The sequence below is a fragment of the Triturus cristatus genome, chromosome 10, assembly GCF_964204655.1.
Source record: "Triturus cristatus chromosome 10, aTriCri1.1, whole genome shotgun sequence".
In the NCBI taxonomy this organism is placed as follows: Eukaryota; Metazoa; Chordata; class Amphibia; order Caudata; family Salamandridae; genus Triturus; species Triturus cristatus.
The window spans coordinates 552981460-553002710 of record NC_140593.1 but is presented as its reverse complement, the minus strand read 5'-3'; the positions used below and the strand labels follow the sequence as shown (position 1 = coordinate 553002710).

The following is a 21251-nucleotide window of genomic DNA, read 5'->3' as shown; positions in this document are numbered from 1 at the left end:
GCACCCAAACGTTTGAGCCTTGTATTTTGAACTTTTAATTCAGTCACAGGGTCAGTTATAATTCCCTTTCCAGCCATCACAGCAAATCTCTCTAGTGGGTAGCTGGCTTTTTGTGCCTTATGCGCTTGATTGGCAACAAATGCCACCCGAGTGATTATTAATGGAGTAGTACCCATCAATGACCTCATCTATTCCATCAACCTCCTGGAAGTCTGCACACCTCATGCTCCAAGGCTTGATTACCATTCAGAGTGTTTCTAGACTTTGGGGAAGTCATCACCAGATCTATTCTGTGGACAAGGCTTCTCCAATGTTCAGCAGCCCTCCCGTACTTTCTCAAGAGACGTCTGTTAAGAACTTGAGGAATATGAGATCCACAGGAAAACCACTGATCTATTTTGGTTCACCTAGTTATTTGATCTGCTGAATGAAGCTGAAATCTGTGTGAAACTCCACTGGAAAATGAGGAATTGCGGAGTGAATCAGACCCGGAACTACTGATTACCCCTTAATTCCTCATTTCTAAAGGGACCCTCACATTCCCATTTATCACCTAGTAAAACTCTGGCAAGTGGAGTTACCAGTATAGGTACCTTCAGGGGGCAGATTTGACTTGTAAGATAAACTGATTCTCATTGTGAGATGCTGGGCTGCTGGTTGATTGGGGTTTGAGCCCTGATCAAGCAGCAACCAGAATGTTTGTCAGGGTGAGGAACAAGACCACCATAAATAAACCTGTGCTCAACGCTCTGATATGCTGACACAGAGCAGTCAGGCTTAACTTAGAGGGAATGTGTAATGTTGCTGCTGCAACACTTCAAACAGTAATAAAGTGAAAAACAGGATCAAATGTAATAAATAAAACATGACCAAAGTGACAAAAATCCAATCAGTAGAACAGCAGTTATGTATTTTTAAATATTTTAACAAAAATAGTGCCAAAAAGCACCATCTCAGGATATCTGGTCTCACTGGACCAGGTAAAAGTCATACTTCCAGGCCGACCGTGATGGAGCGAGTATCCAGAGATCTGGGCGTGTACTGAAGAGTTGGTTTCTGATGTCCCCTTTTTGTACCTTGGTACCCAGGATTTGTAGGGTGTGAGAAACCTTTAGACAGTGGCTTTGAAGTGTATGGAATTTTATTGCCTCCAGTGGCTCCAAGCTGGCTGCAGTAACAATGTGGGGTTGTTAGACTCTTTCTGGTCGTTAGGCTCTTTGTGTGAAGGTAAAACAAGCTATTCAGTTGTAAATGGGGCTGTGCTCAGCCCCATTTACAACTGAATAGCTTGTTTTACAACAGTCAATTGGAAATTACAGCTTATTAAACGTAATAAGGAAATTCCCTATGTTGTCCTATGGGAAGGGTAGGCCTCACAGTAGTGATCAATGATTTTAGGAGTTTTTCACTGCCAGTACTTGTAAAACGTAAAAGTGCATGTTGAACCTTTTAATTCCAGAGGACCCAGCCCTCTGGGTTACCTAGGGCCAACCTTCAGGGTGAGCACCTATATGTAATAAAAGAGGAGCTTTTTTAGTTTATTTTTTTAATTGAGATCCATCAAGATTTTGCAAATTCGTCCATATAATGCAATGTGAATATTTAGTAATAGAGCCTTTCAATACAGCATAAAAAGTCAGCTACAGAAGAGTAACATAGAATAAAATCCAGAGTGATCGCGGACTAAAAAAATCGATAGAGACCAGATACAACATAATTTAAAAGATAACTAAAATGCCCATAATGCATTGAAATATAAATCCGGGTAAAGTTTTGAAATTAGGCTGCTAATAGTGTATTGATGTAATCAAGATCAGATACAACATTGCCTGTCTGATTTAAAATGAGCTACGGTATCTATAGTGCCTTAGGTACATTGAACTATGCAGAAATATCAACCTATGTGCCGTAAATATTATTTCGTCATGTTATGACAACTTCGACTGCTTATAAAAAAGAAGCTAAAGTGTCTATAGTGCAATAAAGTGCAAAACAAAGTACAGATATGTCAACACATGCAACATCAAGTAAAATTTCAGCATATTAGGAGTGCATTTAAAATGTAAGCTCTTAATTAAAATGTAATCAAAATTAGACAGGACAAAATATTAGTGTAAAACCTAGGGCTTTTTTCTGTTTGTTATTTGTATACCCGCCGAGCAATTCAAGTTGCTCAAAAACCTCAGACTTTTGGTTGGACCCCCTTATCGTCTTTGATTATGAGCATATCATCATCCGCACATCATTTTAGTTTCCCCATGGTAGGTAAAGGGGGACGAATATCATGGGGTTGATTCAGAGAATGTACCTTAACGCCGAAGCCAATAGCCAATATAATTAACACCTCAGAGGCAGGACAAATCGGTGTCAAACGGGGGACCAAACAAGGGTGTCCACTGCCCCCCCCGCCCCACCCCCCCAACCCCCTTTTTATTTGCTTTTTTTAATTGAATCTTTGGCTATTGCTATGCGGAATAAAAGGGGAGTTAAAGACATGGCAAGGAGATTATAATGCCAAATCGACTTGTCAGTTTAGAACCACATTCAGGCTGCAGTGGCAGGCCTGGGAGGTGTTTTAAGTGGGTGGCACAATAAGTGCTGCAGGTTCTGGAATGGCATGGGGAGCAATAAAACAATGGATTTAGGTCTAGATCTCTGTACTGAGGTGAATGTTTGATATTGTTCAGCATTCTGTCCATCAATTGTTCTTTTTTCAGGTCCACTGGTAGCATTTAATTTAGAGGCCCTCGGTATATAGTATACCACTCTGCAAGGGACTTTATTTTTTTTTTTTTAGTTTTTCAAAACCTTTATTTAGCATATGATGTCCGTACACAGCATAATGCCTACAACCACTCTTGGCCGGCAGCGTGCTATATTAAGGAAGAGGCAGAGGTCTACACAGCGTATCGCCAACAACCCAAAAGGGCCGGCCGCGTCAAAATATATGTGGGTTTTGCTGTTTAATGGAACAAGGGATCACAAACCCTAATAGCCTTAAATAACAACAAACTAAGAACACAACCAACTAGCCTCACGGTGAGAGTGGTTCAAAAAATTAAAATAGCGTATCGTTTCAGAGAGCGCCCGGAACAACAGAACACAGTCTTAAGGGCGTGAGCACTGCAGTGGATGTCTCAACATCATGACCAACCTCTCATGCCACCTCATCAAGCACACCAACACACCCAGTAGGCTGTGCAGTCTCCCCCGAATACCACAGTTCCCAACCAGTCTCCACAGGTGCCCGACTACCGCGAGGTGTCGGAAGCTGCTGTTTGCATACCCATCAGCAGTCCGCACCCCAGGTACTCCCAAGGTCATTCTCACCTCCGCTGCGTGTAGCCTAGTCATCTATCTGGATGGGGAGGAAGGGGCAGCTGCACCAGGCACCAGTGGGGTCAGCAATAAGTAATTCTTCAGGGGCCCCCATATGTCTCGGGGTCGGGAAGCCGACGGAAGGAGGTCAGAGTACAGGGCAAGCTGATCCTGCCAAAATATCATCGTTTCTAGCCAGTCCTTGAACTTAGGTGCCCTCCCTCTGCCCCATTTACAGGCCACCCTCCACTTAGCAAGAAGGAAGCAAACGGAGGCGATTTTCCTATGTATCACAGGGAGCCGTTCCGTATAGCCCAGTATGCCCATCAACGGAGACGGCGGTAGCGGAGTATCCAACATTTTCCCAACTGCATCAAATATCTGTTCCCAATATTCCTGAAGGGCCGGGCAGCTCCAGGCCAGATGCAGCATATCAGCGCCATCAGCTCGACATCTGTCGCATCTGGCGTCCTCTCGCAGCCCAAACCGGTACAGGCGAGCGGGTGTGTAATAGTATCTTTGCAAGTATTTGAAGTGCGTGACACGCAACCTGCTGCTAGCAAACACCTTCTCTGTCTGCATGCAGCAATAGAGCCACTCCCGATCCGAGATTTCCTGTCCCAGTTCATGAGACCATTTAGCTCGGGCAGCGCTCTGCGATGTGCCAATTTCTACGTATATAGACCTAATAGGATGGACACCAAGTGAGACGCAGTTTTCGCCCCCAGCAGTGCGTGCACCTGGGGGAGCACCGGCGGTTCCTGGGGATATTCCGGGGTACAGGCCCGTATTCCCTCTCGCAGACGGGCATAAGCGTCTCCCACTTAATCCGTGGCTGCTTACCGCCCCACACAAGGCGCAAAAGTTCTGTCCTCAAGGTAGAGAAGAAGGGGTGGCCCGGGTGATGGGGCATGTTCAGGAAGTAGTAAAGAAACTTAGGTAGCACTATTATCTTGACCAGAGAAATCCGGTCAGCAATGGATAGTGGCATGGCTATCCACCTTGTTATTGTGTCGCGTAGCGTATCGATAGCACGCCCATAATTGTCGCGGATCAGCTCCTCCCGATATACGGTGACATTCACACCTAAGTATCGAACGGTAGTGTCGCACCACTCCAATGGGAAGTCAACCACAAAGGGGGTAACAGCTGGAGTAAGAGGAAGGATTTGAGATTTCGACCAGTTAATCTGTATTCCAGAGAGTCCCCCAAATTGCACGAATTCCCGCAGGAGCGGATTGAGGTTGTGCATTGGGTCCTTAACATATAGGGTGACATCGTCCGCGTACAGCGAAATCAGGCTGGGACGCAGCAGGCATCTTAGAGCCTTCTCCTGATGGTATTGGCGCACCTTAGCCGCTAGCGGCTCCATCGCCTGGGCAAATAGTGGCGACAGCGGGCACCCTTGCCTAGTGCCCTGTTCTGCTTGGGTTTTCGGATCAGATAGAACCCGCTCATCAGAGCCTCTCTAACCCAGCCAGAACGTTACCCTCTCCCTAGGGCCTATTCACAACAAGTAACCACAGATATATACCACCTAAGGACAGGGAATTCCTACTATATATATATATATATATATATATATATATATATATATATATATATATATATCTAGACCTCTTATAATACAAGTGGCGGCCTCGCGGTCCCAGACGGACCCAGGACTTCCTACCCAAACGGCAGTCTCAGCCTCGCGGTCCCAGACGGACCCAGGACTTCCTACCCAGACGGCAGCCTCAGCCTCGCGGTCCCAGACGGACCCAGGACTTCCTACCCAGACGGCAGCCTCAGCCTCGCGGTCCCAGACGGACCCAGGGCTTCCTACCCAGACGGCAGCCTCAGCCTCGCGGTCCCAGACGGACCCAGGGCTTCCTACCCAGACGGCAGCCTCAGCCTCGCGGTCCCAGACGGACCCAGGACTTCCTACCTAGACGGCAGCCTCAGCCTCGCGGTCCCAGACGGACCAAGGACTTCCTACCCAGACGGCAGCCTCAGCCTCGTGGTCCCAGACGGACCCAGGACTTCCTACCCAGACGGCAGCCTCAGCCTCGCGGTCCCAGACGGACCCAGGACTTCCTACCCAGACGGCAGCCTCAGCCTCGCGGTCCCAGACGGACCCAGGACTTCCTACCCAGACGGCAGCCTCAGCCTCGTGGTCCCAGACGGACCCAGGACTTCCTGCCCAGACGGCAGCCTCAGTACAAGTTCATCCTATGATTACCATAACATACAACAAGGGAATCAGTTTTACTATTTATCAGATCACACAAGAACTGCCAGTTTGAGCACAACCTGTTCTCTGGTTCGAGGGGCTCCTCTCTCCCTTATTCAGTTACCACTTACCTGATCAGGGTTAACATCTGTTCATGTCAAGTCACAGCTGACTAGAAGAATAGGCTACCCTCTTATACAAGAACACGCAGCACATGTTGATTCACTACAAACTGGGTACTTTATTACTCATTACATATGCAATCACATAACATTACTATGTAACACATAACCTGCAAAGAAAAGTGAAAGATTAGGTTGTACACTCTAATAAGAAAGGGGTCGACATCACCTTAGTCGTGTGTAGCCTGCACTCAATGGTCATCTAGGTTCCCTTCTCGTCTGTGCCTCGGCTCGCCTGGAAGTCACACCTCCGCAGTCACGGATCTGTTCCCTTCTCCCTTCTCCGAGTCACTGGGACCTCTTCCTCATCGGCTACTCTCTCCTCTCTGGCTATTCTGCTAGAAGAGTATCTGTCTCTCGGTTTTTCTCCGCCTTCAAGTTTGTCATCTGTCTTCCCTGGAATAAGTAGTAGCTTTACTGCTAACGGCTAGATGCCGCCTACGGACTGAAGTAAGTGCCCCGTATCTGCCTCGGACTTTCACTAATATAGAGGTGCATTTCCTCATGGAAAATTCCGGCCCCTAACCTGCCCCCCACCAAATTCTTGTACCTCCCCGTACCAAGGACACGTTCCCAGCCGGCCGGCCTGATGTAGTGTCTTCGGCATGAAGAAAAATACAATCCTTCGATAAGGGCTGGCCTGAACCGGTTCTCTCCAAGCGAATAACACCTCATAACTAAAACATCACCCTTAACCTAGAAGCATCTCAAGCTGCCGGAGCAGAAAGAAAGATGGAGTCTCTCCCGTTTGAGGCCTACCAGGCCTGAATTCAGCACGGCTCCATGAAATACCCTCACTACAGGACAGGTTATCCCTAATACTAACGAATCTATCCCCTAGGATATGTGTGCAAGCCCTGATCTATGGGGAAGAACACAGGATCATGTCGAAGTGCCTAGTAAATAGGCTCCATTCACTACTCTAACCCTTAGACTTGGATGGTAAGAGACTGAAGTCACACTAATCACCCGTCAACACAATAGGGCCGGGAAAATCGAGCAGTACATGCCCCGAGTCAGTATTGCCTTAGACGTGTGGCCATTAATTTGCACACGGGCCACCGGAGCATTATAGATCAATTTAATCCAAGCAGAAAATCCTACCGGGAACCCCATGCAACGAAGTACTGCATGTAAATATTCCCATTCTACCGAACGCCTTGGTGGCATCCCAAAAAATTGCCGCCAGCGGCAACTGCGGGGCCACCTGTTGGATAATCGAAAAGAGGGTGCGGAGATTGTGGGAAGTGGATCTCCTGGGAATAAAGCCCGCCTGATCTGGTAAAATTAACTTGTCCATCAGGAGGTTCAGTCGATTAGCTATCATTTTTGTGAGGATTTTACTATCCACGTTGATGAGGGACAAGGGCCGGTATGAGTCACACTTGTTAGCCGGTTTCCCTGGCTTCAGGATGGACATAATAAGGGCCTCTCTCATTGTGGGCGGCAGTGCCTGCGTCTCCAGTGCCTCTGCGTACACCTCCTGCAGAATGGGGGCGAGCTGATCCAGGTATAGTTTATAGAAGTTGCTTGGAAGCCCGTCCGGCCCCGGCGCCTTCCCGGACCGCAACTGAAGGACCGCCTCTCTCAATCCATCACTCGAAAATGGCGCACATAAAAACTCTCTCTGATTGTCTTCCAGAAACCCCAGCGTGATGTCCCCAAAAAAGCGTGGGAAGTCCGCTGCGTTGGTCCCTTTAGAGCTGTAAAGCTCTGCGTAAAAGTCAGTAAAGGTCTGCAGTATCCGGGCACTGTCCTTTTGGCAAGTACCCTCTTCGTCCTCCACCTCAAGTATATAGTTAGCATACCGGGGCAGTCTGATATCCCGAGCTAAGGCCTTCCCAGGTCTGCCTCCCTCCCCATAACGTCGTGCCTGGGCATATTTCCCTATAAACTTCGCCTCTCTTTCTACCGTATCCGTGTATTCGGTCAGTAGCTCCCTCATCTTAGCCCTTCCTTCCCCAGCACTGGTCCGCCAGGCATCCACCTCCAGGTCTTTAAGTTCTCCCTCCAGCCGTCGGAGCTGTCGGTGGATGTCCCTCAGTACAACAAAGCTTTTGGACATACAAATCTCCCGTATGGTCACTTTAAACACCTCCCACATTGTCCCCACCTGCTCGACCAATCCCCTATTCCGCTCGAAGAATTCAGCTATAGCCTCTCCTAGTTCTGTCTTGAATACCTCATTGAGCAGCGCCTCAGGGGCAAGTCTCCAGCACCCGGGGCTGGCGTTCAAGTTGGGGATGTTCTGAGTGAGACACACCGGGGCATGGTCGGACAGTGTACGAGCTAGGTGATCAACAGCACACACCCAAGGGCAGATCTCCCGAGACCCAAGCCAGTAATCCAGCCTCGACCAGGACGCGTGTATTTGAAGAGTGAAAGGTCCCCCCCCCCATCCCTCTGAATGTCTGCATCTCCACAGATCAACTAAGCCGCCGTCTCCCAGCAATCCCTTTAATGTTCCCTGGCTGCGCGTGTAGTGATGAGGCAAGTGTGAAGACCGATCCTTGACAGGGTCGCAGACCGTATTAAAGTCTCCCGCCCTTAGAACATGAGTGGCCCCTATGTCCAGTGTCTGTCCCCACAGTGCATTCAAAGTGTCAGGGCTATCGATGTTGGGACCATAATAGCTAATGATAACCACCGAATGTGCACCGAGGGTGCCCCACATCATGCAGAATCTGCCCCCTCCGTCACTTCACACCCCTCCACATCTAAAAGGGGTCCCTCTCTTGACCAGAATGGCCGTGCCTCGCGCATATGTGGAGTAAGCTGAAAATAGCCTACTGGAAGCCCATCTGCTGCCAAAGGTCGGGGGCATCTAGGGTCAGTGTGTGTTTCCTGTAGTGCCGCTATGCTAATGTCATGTCGGTCCAGGTAAGAGAGGATTTGTCTCTTCTTCCTGGGATCTCGCAGCCCCCTTACATTCCATGACAGGAATTTCACCGTGTCCTGCCGCGTCCCTTCCATGTTCGTAAACCAGTGTCAGGGGTGAACGTTCGTGCAAGCGTGGCGCAAGATGCAATATCCTCCTGTGGCGTGTAGTGTAATGCAATTTCTACTGTCGTCGTGCAGAGCTGTAAAGTTCCAAAAGCGCATCGGAATCTAATCATAGTGACCGACTCCCGTTTTCCCGTGAGGCTCTCCCGTAACTGTCCCTCCCACTCTTCCCTCCCACATCAGCACCCCAAATGCGCCGGCATCCTAGAACCCTCCCCCCCGCTCCCCCCAGCAATAACACAAACCAGTAGCAAAACAATAACATCAAGCAAGAAAAAAACAGTCCAGTTTCAGAGCCTTTCCAAGCTATCTGAAGGTATTGGGGACCTCCTTTAGTGGGGCACTGGTGTGTCTCTTAATACCTCGTGTCCCACCGGTCAGCGGAACTCCCTGAGCCCTCCCCAGTGGAGCTGGGGTGGAGGAGGGTCAGGGTAGAGGGTGCCCGACTCTTATTCGAAAGACCCCCTTCAAGCCCAATCTATTTGAACATTCCGGTCAGACCTATGTAAATCGGAACATCATGAGCCTCTCTGTGTAGGATACTACCCCAGTCAATGATTTAACAAAACAGTTCCGCCCCGGGCCCAGGTACTCATCTGACAGTGACTGTGCAGCCCCAGGACAACTTCGTTTCTGGTAGCTCCTGCGTGGCTCAGTATATGCGACCTCCACCATCCAGACCGCTAATTGTCGTCCCTGTCCCAGAGTATTTCCGGGATTTCTTCTCCCTCATCGCCACAATAGTGCGCAATCCATACACAGTGGTTCTTGACTTAGCCATCAACAGTTACGGTGCTCAACATTCAGTCGTCTTCCACGGGTGATTGGGATCCTGGGCGCACGTCATTGCCGTCATGTGCTGGGGAGGATCGTCGTAGTGACCTGAGGAACTCCTCCGCTTGCTGCGGGTTGGTGCAAATGATCGTGCGGTCTCGATGGCGTATCCGCAGTTTGGCTGGATATAACATATAACTCGACATTTGCCTTGCGCAGTTTCTGCTTCACCTGGTCATATTTCCGTCTCGCTTCCTGGACAGCCAGAGCTACATCGCGGTCCCGATAGTTAAGCAGTCTTGCCACTATGGGTCTCGGTGGTGCTCCAGCCAGACGCCGTGGGCCCAACGATCTGTGCGCTCGCTCGACTATCCGATGCGCTGAGAAGGAGTCCGCCCCCAGTGTGGAGGTAAGTAGCCGTTCCACATAGTCCTCCATTCGCCCCGTGGCTGTGGTCTCTGGAATTCCTATCAGGCAAATTTTATTTATTCGGCTACGTGCTTCAAGATCCTCGTTTTTGGCCGCGATCACCTTCAGCAGCTTGTCCATATGTGACATTTGCTTGGCCATGATATTGGTGTTGTCCTCCGTGTCAGAGATCCTCTTCTCCGCTTCCTTAAGCCGTTCTTCATGTTTGTCCACTTTCAACACCAAGAAGTCGAATCGGGTGTTCATGGTGTCCATTTTCCCTGAGAGGGCATTCAAACTCTGCTGCATTGCTATGAGCATGGTCTTTAGTTCCTCACTAGGGGAGGCTTCCGGAGGATTCGTCAGCATCGGGGCGGGTTCGCCCGCATCTTCAGTAGTGGAGCGCGTAGTCGCTTTTTTCTTTTTTCTGCTCGAAAGGCAGTCTTGATTGGCGTGCTTCCGCTTTCCCCATGATGCTAGCCTCACAAATACCTGTACGCCAGGGCGCCCCCACAGCCTTCACAGCAGTGACGCGCCTCCCCAGGCGCAGCAGTGCTTCGTTCCCGGCACTATCTGCACTCTCCGCCGTTCAGTTTATATGCTCTTTTCTGTAAATGGGATTCTCCCTCTTGAATTTATTCCCCGTCTCTGCTTTGTTTAGTTGTTGGGATTGCCCCACACCAAGCGGCACCTCAGTCCTCTATGTGATATCGTATGCCGCCTCTCAGGTAGAGCCCATCCAATATGCAGGCCAGTTAGCGCCTCGTGTCTGTCGCATGTGCCCCACCTCAGCTGCCGAAGCGGGGCCCAGTCGATGCGTCACTTTTCACAGGCCCCGTATCGAGGCGGCAAGGCAAGCGCCCGCTCCGCAGCCGGCCCGCCCAGTCTCAGCCCTGTGTTTACCGGCGTCAGCAGCTCCCCCTCGGCGACGGGGCCGATCCGTCCTGCGCCGCTCCAGCGATTCCTCAATGCCCAGGGTCCGGTCCCGGCCGCGCAGCGTGGCCCCCCAGGTAACTCACCCGCGGGGCCGCAGGCTCCGGGCCCTCGCGCCAGGCCCAGCAATCACCGCTGCTTCTTATAGGGGAACTGCAGCAGCACTTGTGCCCAGGTGGTCCGCCAGCGTCAGGTTGCAGGTCGCGAATAGCTCGCGCTGCTCTCTTCTTTCGACTGGTCCGTTCGGAGGAGCCGCGGCGTATACAATGCGGTCTCAGGCCCAGCACCGCATGGCCGCACCGACGCTAGCGTAACGCCAGCGGCCGCCGGGCACTTCCAGCAGAAGCGGGCGTCGCTCCCCCGGTCCGCAACCAAGCCGGATAACTTCAGGGCGAAATCGCGTAGCGGCTTCAAACTTGCAGCGAGTCTTCAGCGTCGCGCTGGGCTCATTTTCGCGGGTGGTGCGACTGTGGGCGAGGGGTCCTTCAGCAAATAATTAAAGCATCATCGGGTCAGGCAGCCAGAGCCTCAGTTAAGCGCAGCCATCTTGGTCCTGCGCCACCTAGCGCCCCCACTCTACAAGGGACTTGCAGGTAAATTAAATATGTCAATTGGGTAGAAGCCAATTTAGCCATGTTTAAGGGAAGTGAGCGCACGTATTTTAGCACTGGTTAGCAGTGGTAAAGTGCACAGAGTCCTAAGGTCAACAAAAAGAAGTCCAACAAAAATATATGTGAGGCAAAAAGTTTGGGGGGAAGACAACCCAGAGGCTGACAGGTCTAACACTCGTGATACAGCCCTAATAGTAAGCCCAATTCAGTTGGTTTTGCGACTATGGTAATGAAGACATTTATCAAGCTTGAATGTTCAACTGGCCGGCAGCATTTACCCCATTTCTGCAGTAACTACCTGCCTAACCTAAGGGGCTTTAAGAACAGGAGCAACACAGATGTTGTTCACCCTAGAGACCAACCTCACCCTCAAGAAACACATAGCCAAGAAAACCAAGAGGACTGGATACCAACTCTTTTCACTAAACCCCAGAACTACTCCAACCTGGTTGAATATAGGAGATAGCTGAAGACGCACCTCTTTGAAGCTCTCAGAATCCAGCTACTCCTATAATCCCTCGTTAACTTTATCTTTGATTTCGACCCTGTACAGGGCTCTGATGTCATTCAGCTATTTAAAATTTGTGCTATAAAAAAAAAATTCCTACCAATCACATTATTACAATATTGTTAAGGTAAGCACACATAGGTAAGTATAGATTTGCCATTCCTAACCTCTCCTACAGGTAGCCTGACAATACATATCTACAAGGCACCTATATATTTAGTTACATCCCCTAAGGAAATGCATCTTATGACAGTGCCCCTTTTTTTTTACTAAACCATATGGGTGTCATATGCAGTAGTGCACTTTCACCAGATTGGCAGTCTATTATCATTGAGGTCCTGTGCAGTTGACTAGTTTAAGTAATAGGATCCATAGTTACATTACTTATTTTCAAGAATAATCTAGCCAACTATCTTCTTGTGTGAGGTTTGGTTTCTTGGGACGCATCCGATGCATTCTCCTTTACCTGATTACGCGATCACAGCCAAGGGAACGGTTTGAATACTCATGACATTCTTAATTGATTCTTCCTGGTCCTAAAGATGCCTGCAAAGTATAACTTGGCAGCTAGGAAAGGTTTGTACTACACCACTAAGAATGGAGTTACGATTGAGCCAACTTTCGCCTTCATGAGGGGTAGAAGGCCTACATCCAGTCTGGAAGAAATAATTGATTAGGAGTGATGAGAATTTGCAATGAGAGAGGGCTAAAAATGAAAGTGATTTAGTGCCTGAAGATTGTTTAAAAAAAAAAAAATAATCTGGGGAACCCAGGAATGGTTTAACTAAACCTTGTGGTCCATTTAAAGAAAAAAATAAAAATGAGATTTCTGTGGTTCGGATGAAAGGAGAGAAATTAACCATAGGATAGTAGTTTTTTATGGAAAGAATTGAGGCATGGAAAAAGGTGAGGAGGAATGTTGTAGCAGTTTTATAATGATGGAAGAATGATGACGTTTTGGGTAGGGTAGATCAAATGTGAGTGGGACGGAGGCTCAGAACCTCAATGAGTGTAGTAGGTGGAGATAAATGGAAGAGTGATGTTTATCAGAGACGCACTGTTTTAAGGAAACCGATTAGGATTGACCATCCACGGAAACAGCGGTTCCAAACACCTCCTTTATATTTGCAAGAATATGTAATTTGTATAGTGAAGGGAATGAGATATTTTATACCTTCGAAACGTGCTATTCTGTGTTTAGTAATAGCTTCTTAAGTACCTATGTCCTATCTTTGTTGTGGATTGAAAGAGGGAATTCCAAAGCATGTTGGTTCTACTAACTGGCAAAGAAGGACCACGCTCACGCTCTGGTTGCTGACCAATAAAGCTACTGTTTAACTACACCCATGAATTTTCTGTCATTATAACACCAATCTACAATATAATTGCTTCACTAACCCCTATATCATCAACATGAGTATATAGATATTTTTCTTGCATCCACATTCCTTTACCTAGACTTACATTATGATGTAGTGCAGTGTTTTTGTCATGCAGTATACGGCGTGCAGTACAGTGGTTGTCTACCTCTAAATACATGACTACTTGACAGTTTGTCATCATTATTACAGTTTGTGGAATGAGTGGTTGTATATGAAGGTTCGCTGGTATTAGATTGAAATCTGGTACTGATTTTGCTTTGATCCATTTGAGTTGTCACTGAGGCATTTAACTTTCTACATTATTATTTAATTTGCTGTCTTACTAAAGCAAGTAATCTGTGTTTACTCTTTGTATTGTTGGTGAAAAGCCAAGAATTTGTTTTATTTAACCAACCGCATATAGATTTGTTTTACTGGATATGAAGCATTACTGTTCTGTAGTTTAATCAAATAAAATTTAAGATGTTAGTCTAACTGGCTAAATATTCATAAAATGGTGCAATAGTCTTCAGAAGAAATTCACTTGATCCCCAGCAACAGGTTGCAGATTCCATGGTCCCAATCACTCGGTAATTAAACCAGCTGAAGCCCTAGCCCCGACGAATGTCACTCAACCCAGGGGCTCTCAGTATGGACAATCGGATCACAAAGCGAGTGTGGGGAGCAGTAGGGGGCACATCAAGTACTTTTTATCAATGACCACTGATATTACGGAAGGAATTACCCTAATGGATTTTATATAACCATTGATCCTTACAGGACTAATCGAAAATTGGTGTGAAACGGAGTTGATCCCACATTGTAATTCATTTTAATTTGAAGTCTTAAAAGGACGAAAGTAAACAGTGCCCATGCAGGCATGGTGCATTTTTACTTTGAATGCCAGGAAGCTCTTTGGGGGAGAGCAGACAGGAGGGGGGCGTTGCTTATGTGTTTTATACTGTAACGATTTTAAGTAATCGTACGTTAATAAAGTCTAGCTGGGGTCCCCATAACTCTCTTCTCGCCTTTTACTAGGGAGGGTCTTGTCACACAGATCGCAAACAAATCTCTACTAGCACCAGTCAGCGGGCCAGATTTTCAGCCTTTGTATTCCTTTAACAGTTGTCTAAGCCACTCCATAATTTGTGATAAACAAATAAACATATGCAGCAGCCCAAAGTTGTTTGGAGCCCACCACCGGCGGCGTCGGCTTGTTTCTACTAAGTGCTTCTTTCTCAGTCCGGTCGCTCCTCCTGCCGCGTGGCCAACCCGAGTGTGCACGCTCTGCTCCCGCTGCCGCCGCTGAGCCGAGTCAAGACTGCCCCTGTCTTGGTTTGCCTGTCCCTGTGCTGTTAGCTGTACTTCTGCTGCCGCTTTCGCGTTTCCTCGGTTTTCTCGTGTTGCCCATATACTTGTAAGTTGTAAGCTGTCCCTGACTGTCCCTGTGCCTGCTTGTTGTCCCTGTGCCTGCTTGTTGTCCCTGACTGTCCCTGCTTGTCCTCGTTGTCCATTTTTCTGCCGTTTCTCGTGTGTGCCCTGTAAGTGCCCATTGTCCTCGTTGTTCCCTGCCCCACCCCGCTCCCTGCCGCTGCTCCCCCGCGGCCCCACCCCCGCTCCCTCCAGCATCCTCGCACGCTCCCCCCCCCCCCCACTCGCCACCCTGCTCCCGCCTCCCTGCTGCTCCTCCCTCGCTCCTCCCCCCCACTACGCCATTTATGGTGGAGTCCACACGTACGCGCAGTGGTTACGCGCAGCGGGCGCGCCAATGGTGCGCCGAAGGCGCGCCAAAGGTAAGCCCGTCTGCGCCCGTCCGCGCCTGGACCGCGCCCAGCGCCAGAACCCCTGGCCCCTGCAGATGCCATTCCACCCGCCGGGCGTACGACGCCGCCACCCTCAGCACACTCAACACCGGACGCCTCCCCGGATGCCACCGAGCCACCCCAGGACGCACCCACGGACCCTTCACCTGCCAATCCTGCGAGTTCACCTGCATCCGGACCCGCAACCCACCGCACCCGCCAAACCTAGCACCCACAGCAACCACCTGAAATGCATCCTGCTCAACACCCGCTCCGTCCACAGACACGCAGCGGAACTATGGAACCTGCTCGACACCACATCCCCGGACGTCGCCTTCCTCACAGAGACCTGGATGAACGCCTCCTCATCGCCCGACATCGCCATTGCCATCCCGGAAGGCTACAAGATCATCCGGAGGGACCACGCCAACCAGACTGGAGGAGGCATCGCCATCGTCCACAAAAACACCATCCGCATCTCGTCCAACTCCGAAGACACCCTCACAGCCGCCGAACATCTCCACTTCCAGATACACACCGACCCCAAGACCACACTCAGAGGCACCCTCATCTACAGACCCCCAGGACCCCGCACACAATTCAGCGAAGACATCGCAGACTTCATCAGCCCACACGCCCTCCCCTCCGCCGACTACATCCTCCTTGGGGATCTCAACTTCCACCTGTAGAACAACAAGAACAACACCACCACCCTACTGGACAACCTCGCTAACCTCGGACTCAAGCAACTGGTGAACACCCCCACCCACTATGCCGGACACACGCTTGACCCAGTCTTCACTTCCAGCAAGCGCATATCCTTCAGCCACTCAACCGGACTTCACTGGACAGACCACAGCTGCGTCCACTTCAGCTTCAGAAAGAACACTACTCACCACCTCCCGCAACAGGTTCCCCGCAGGAACTGGAACAAGATCACCATCGACCAGCTCACCGCATCACTGAACCAGAACCCTCCCGCCAGATCATCGGACCCCAACCAAGCTGCCCACAACCTCGCACAATGGATCACCAACTGCGTTGACGACCTCGCACCCCTGAAAACCCATCCCAGCAGGCCCGGAAGCAAGAAAGCCCCGTGGTTCAACGATGACCTCAAGAACTCCAAGAAGAACTGCCACACCCTTGAGAAAACCTGGCAAAAGAACCCGACCACAGACAACATGACCGCCCTCAAGCACGCCACGCGCAAACACCACCAGCTGATCCACACCACCAATAAGACAGCATTCAAGGAACGTTTAGACAACGCACATAACAGCAAGGAGCTCTTCAGCATCGTCAAAGAGCTCTCCAACCCCAGCGCCGGAAACAACGACATCACTCCCTCACAAGACCTCTGCGACTCACTTGCCACGTTCTTCCACAACAAGATCGCAGACATACACCACAGCTTCGGCGAACAGACCACGCACCCTACCATAGAACCAACGCTCCCCACCACCACCCTCAGCGACTGGACCCCAGTCAACACCGATGACACCATCCGGACGATGAACACCATCCACTCCGGATCACCAACCGACTCATGCCCTCACCACGTCTTCAACAAGGCAGACTCCGTCATCGCACCCCAACTCCGGGACATCATCAACTGCTCCTTCAACACCGCCACCTTCCCGGAGAGCTGGAAGCACGCCAAACTCAGCGCCCTCCTGAAGAAACCATCGGCAGACCCCACCGACCTCAAGAACTACCGCCCCATCTCGCTGCTCCCGTTTCCCGCCAAAGTCATCGAGAAGACCGTCAACAAACAGCTGGCCGCCTTCCTCGAGACGAACGGATCCCTCGACCACTCACAGTCCGGCTTCCGAGCCAATCACAGCACCGAGACCGCCCTCATCGCAGCCACTGACGACATCCGAACCCTGCTCGACAACGGGGAAACAGCGGCCCTCATCCTCCTGGACCTCTCCGCAGCGTTCGATACTGTCTGCCACCGCACCCTAGTTCAACGCCTCAGCAACGTCGGAATCCAAGAGAAGGCTCTGGAGTGGATCATCTTGTTCCTCGCCGGAAGAACCCAGAGAGTCCGCCTCCCCCCGTTCAGATACGAGTCCACCGAAGTCATCTGCGGCGTACCACAAGGTTCATCCCTCAGCCCCACCCTCTTCAACGTGTACATGAGCCCCCTCGCAGCCATCGCACGCCGACACAGCCTCAACATCATCTCCTACGCCGACGACACCCAGCTGATCCTCTCCCTCACCAACGACCCCGCCACCGCCAGAACTAACCTACACGAAGGGATGAAAGAAGTAGCCGAGTGGATGAAGAACAGCCGCCTGAAACTGAACTCGGACAAGACGGAAGTCCTCATCCTTGGGTCAACACCATCTGCCTGGGATGACTCCTGGTGGCCCCCGGCCCTAGGCTGCGCACCCAAACCAACGGACCACGCACGCAACTTGGGCTTCATCCTGGACTCCTCCCTGCCGATGACCAGACAAGTCAACGCCGTCTCATCTTCATGCTTCAACATCCTACGCATGCTCCGAAAGATCTTCAGATGGATCCCCACCGAAACCAGGAAGACGGTCACCCAGGCACTTGTCACCAGCCGACTAGACTACGGAAACACCCTCTACACCGGAACCACAGCCAAACTGCAGAAAAGACTCCCAACGCATCCAGAACGCCTCCGCACGACTCATCCTGGACATCCCCCGCCACAGCCACATCTCCAGACACCTGAGAGACCTGCATTGGCTCCCCGTCAGCAAAAGAATCACGTTCCGCCTCCTCACCCACCCACGCACACAAAGCACTCCACGACCTGGGCCCCAGGTACCTCAACAACCGCATGACCTTCTACACTCCCACCCGCCAACTACGATCGACCAACCACGCCCTCGCCGCCGTCCCACGCATCTGTAATTCCCTCCCCATCCACCTCCGCCTCACCCAAGACCACCTCTCCTTCAGGAGGCAACTGAAGACCTGGCTGTTCGAGCCTTGAGACCCTCCGGGTGAGTAGCGCGCTATACAAATTTCTTGATTGATTGATTTCTTCCCCCGACCCTAGACAGACTTCCGGACTCTCTCTATTTCGCTCTTGCAGGTTCTTTTTCTTTCCTGCTTTCTCCCTTTGCAGCTTTTTGGTCTCATCTTTCTCGCCCCCGTTCTTTCTCCCTTTTCTCTCTGTGGCAGAGTCTGATGATACGAAATATACCTCGGTCTCAAAAGTTTGCACAAGCGCCAGTCACTGGCGCACTTTAAACATTGGTCGTAGACGTGCCTTTTGCTTTGAAGCTTACGAATTAGCCGAAATCACTTTGAACTCGTAGACAGTTTAATGAACGCTAATTTTGAGTGTTATAATTCAATATGGCGTAATGTTAAAGGCAAAGGCTAAGCTGAACGGCAGACTAGGGGCTGTGTAGACCTCGTGCGTGCACGCGCATGACCACACTACAACACGCATACACATTCGCTCTCGCTCTCGTTCTCTCTTTCTCTCTTCTCTCTTTCTCTCTCTCGCTTTCTCTGTCTGTCTCTCTCTCTCTCTCTCGTTCTCTCTCTTTCGCTGTCTTGCTCTCTCGCTCTCTTTCTCTCTCTCTCTCGCTCTCATTCTCTTTCTTGGCCAGACTCGACTACTGGTAACTTCAACTTGTAATTTCATACGAACAAACTGTGTTTAAATAGTTTAACGTTGTGCTGCCTATAGATACACTTTATCTACATTTTCTGTTTACGTTTCATCCACTCTTATCGGCTCCCATTCTATTATAGGTATCATCTGGTGCCAGATCCTAGAGGGACAGCTGGACGAAGCCGAACAGCAGTTGGAATTCCTTCGTGAAGTTCAGCAGTCTATTGGAAAATCTAAGGTCAGCCACAGGTGTGGATACAGTGCTGCCAACGTGCTAGACTTTGCTTTTCAACTGCTGTGACCTTTATGGGCATCTTTATTGACCAATTACCCTTTCGGCAGCCCTTAGCCCCACCTCCGTATATTAAGGGATTCTTGATGCAATGAAAGCTGAACTGGTTTTAGAGTATTTTGGAGCGCGTGCCACCTAGGCCTAGAAGCAATCGGGCCTGTATGTTTTATTTTGACCTCAGGGTGTTAATAAAATGAAATAAAGCATGCTACTATATATCAACAATACTTAGGACATGGTTTAGAGTTTGGCAGCCTAGATACTCTATCAAAACGTGAGGGTTATCTCATCCGGCGTATTATAAGTGCCATACGGGACAACCACCACGTGTATGTCAGTGTATCAAGTCCGCCAAACCATGAATAAGGCCCTAAGCAAAGGTGGTTTCCAGGGCACAAGTCCTAAAAAAAAATTTAAAAAGTGGGGGGACTAGCCAAGTTAGGCAGTATGCAACTGACATCATGGCGCATGACATCACAGTGCAACATCACGGCGCTGCATCACAGGAAGTGCATCAAAACCCATGACCTCACAGGAAGTGCCATCACAAGGAGTGACATCAGATCTTAACATCTCACAAATGTGTCACAGGTCTAACTTGAGTACATTTGAGTCCATTACGAGATTAACCAAATGAGCTTGCGTCCCGGTTGTGCCAAAAATGTGACACATCCCCTAACGCAAAATTTGGGCCTCAACTTGCACATTTATTTTGTAAAAGCTCTGTCACAAAGAAATTGACAAAAGGAGAAAGGTAAAGAACAGGAGAGAGAGGGAAAGTGAGTCAGTCTTAATCCCCCTTGACTATGTATTCAGAATCAACAAAAGAGCAACTATGAGAACTTAAAAAGTTAGGGTAGCACAGAGGAAAAAGTGTTTCTTTTAAAAGAACCCTCACTCACTAACCTGGTTGGTGACATGCTTCATCATCGGGTTCCCACCAAGGAGGCCGAGTGCCTCCCTGGTGTGCAACAACGCCTGGTTTACAGCGGAACAACAAACAATTGATGGACGGAATGCTGACAATGCAGACATTCTCCCCCAGTCAAGAGATCTGGGTTAAATCCATCGTTCTTTTGCCCACTACCCCACACCAGTTTAGACATGGCCATATGCAAATCAGTCTTGACCCTGTGCCTCATGGGAACAGTCCAGCCCGAACTGCCAAGCCATGTCTTCACTGGACCGGAATCAAGCATCCTAGGACCGGTTTCTGGCTATCAGCCGTCATCAGCCAGGATAGCTTGAGTCCAGTGGCGTAGTGGGCACGGGTCCCACGTCTGGGAATACCCATCCCACTTAGGGCGAAAAGCGTTACAACAAACAATTGAAGGACGGAATGCTGACAATGCAGACATTCTCCCCCAGTCAAGAGATCTGGGTTAAATCCATCGTTCTTTTGCCCACTACACCACACCAGTTTAGACATGGCCATATGCAAATCAGTCTTGACCCTGTGCCTCATGGGAACAGTCCAGCCCGAACTGCCAAGCCGGTCCTAGGATGCTTGATTCCGGTCCAGGGAAGACATGGCTTGGCAGTTCGGGCTGGACTGTTCCCATGAGGCACAGGGCCAAGACTGATTTGCATATGGCCATGTCTAAACTGGGGTGGTGTAGTGGGCAAAAGAACGATGGATTTAACCCAGATCTCTTGACTGGGGGAGAATGTCTGCATTGTCAGCATTCCGTCCATCATTTGTTTGTTGTAATGGTTTACAGCGGAGCTGGTCTTTTTGGGGCAGGTACAGGGATGTGAGTGTTTGGGAGTGAAGTACAGTTTAAAAGGTGACGGGTTCTATCCAAAAATGAATTTTAATAGTGGAGAAACCAGTGACCGTTAAAAGAGAGTGACAGATGTTAGCTGGCTGGTTAGGTTCACCAGGACCATCTGGTTTGATAAAGTGAATATAAACAAATGGTCAAAAAAGGAGAAATGTGGCAGTAAATATATTCTGTTTAATTGGTTGCAAAGTTTGCATATGTAAATAACTTAGGGGGTTAAAGCACCTGCTGCAGAGATCTTTGTGTGCCCAGTAAATCCCAAGGAACAATAGTAATGTTAAGGTAATTTTGGGGGGTAACATATTTGCTGGAGAGCTTTGTTTTCTCTAGTTCCAGTTTTGAATCAAAGTAGCATTCTGGGTTAATGTGTCTCCTGCAAAGCACATCATCTAACAGAAGATGACAGATTCGTGTTTTATGTAGCTAGGTAAGTGGATTACTGTTTTTAGC

At 49.7% G+C, this 21251-nt stretch overlaps 1 protein-coding gene across 2 annotated transcripts in view; it reads left to right on the top strand.

The window, feature by feature from the left end:
• The window catches only part of LOC146789708 (tetratricopeptide repeat protein 21B-like), a 576531-nt gene that overhangs the window by 211487 nt on the left and 343793 nt on the right, over window positions 1–21251 (top strand). For both annotated transcript variants that reach the window (XM_085632041.1, XM_085632042.1), the window contains exon 10: window positions 18866–18963. In XM_085632041.1, the coding sequence (XP_085488167.1) occupies window positions 18866–18963 (98 nt within the window). The remainder of the gene's footprint in view (window positions 1–18865; window positions 18964–21251) is intronic.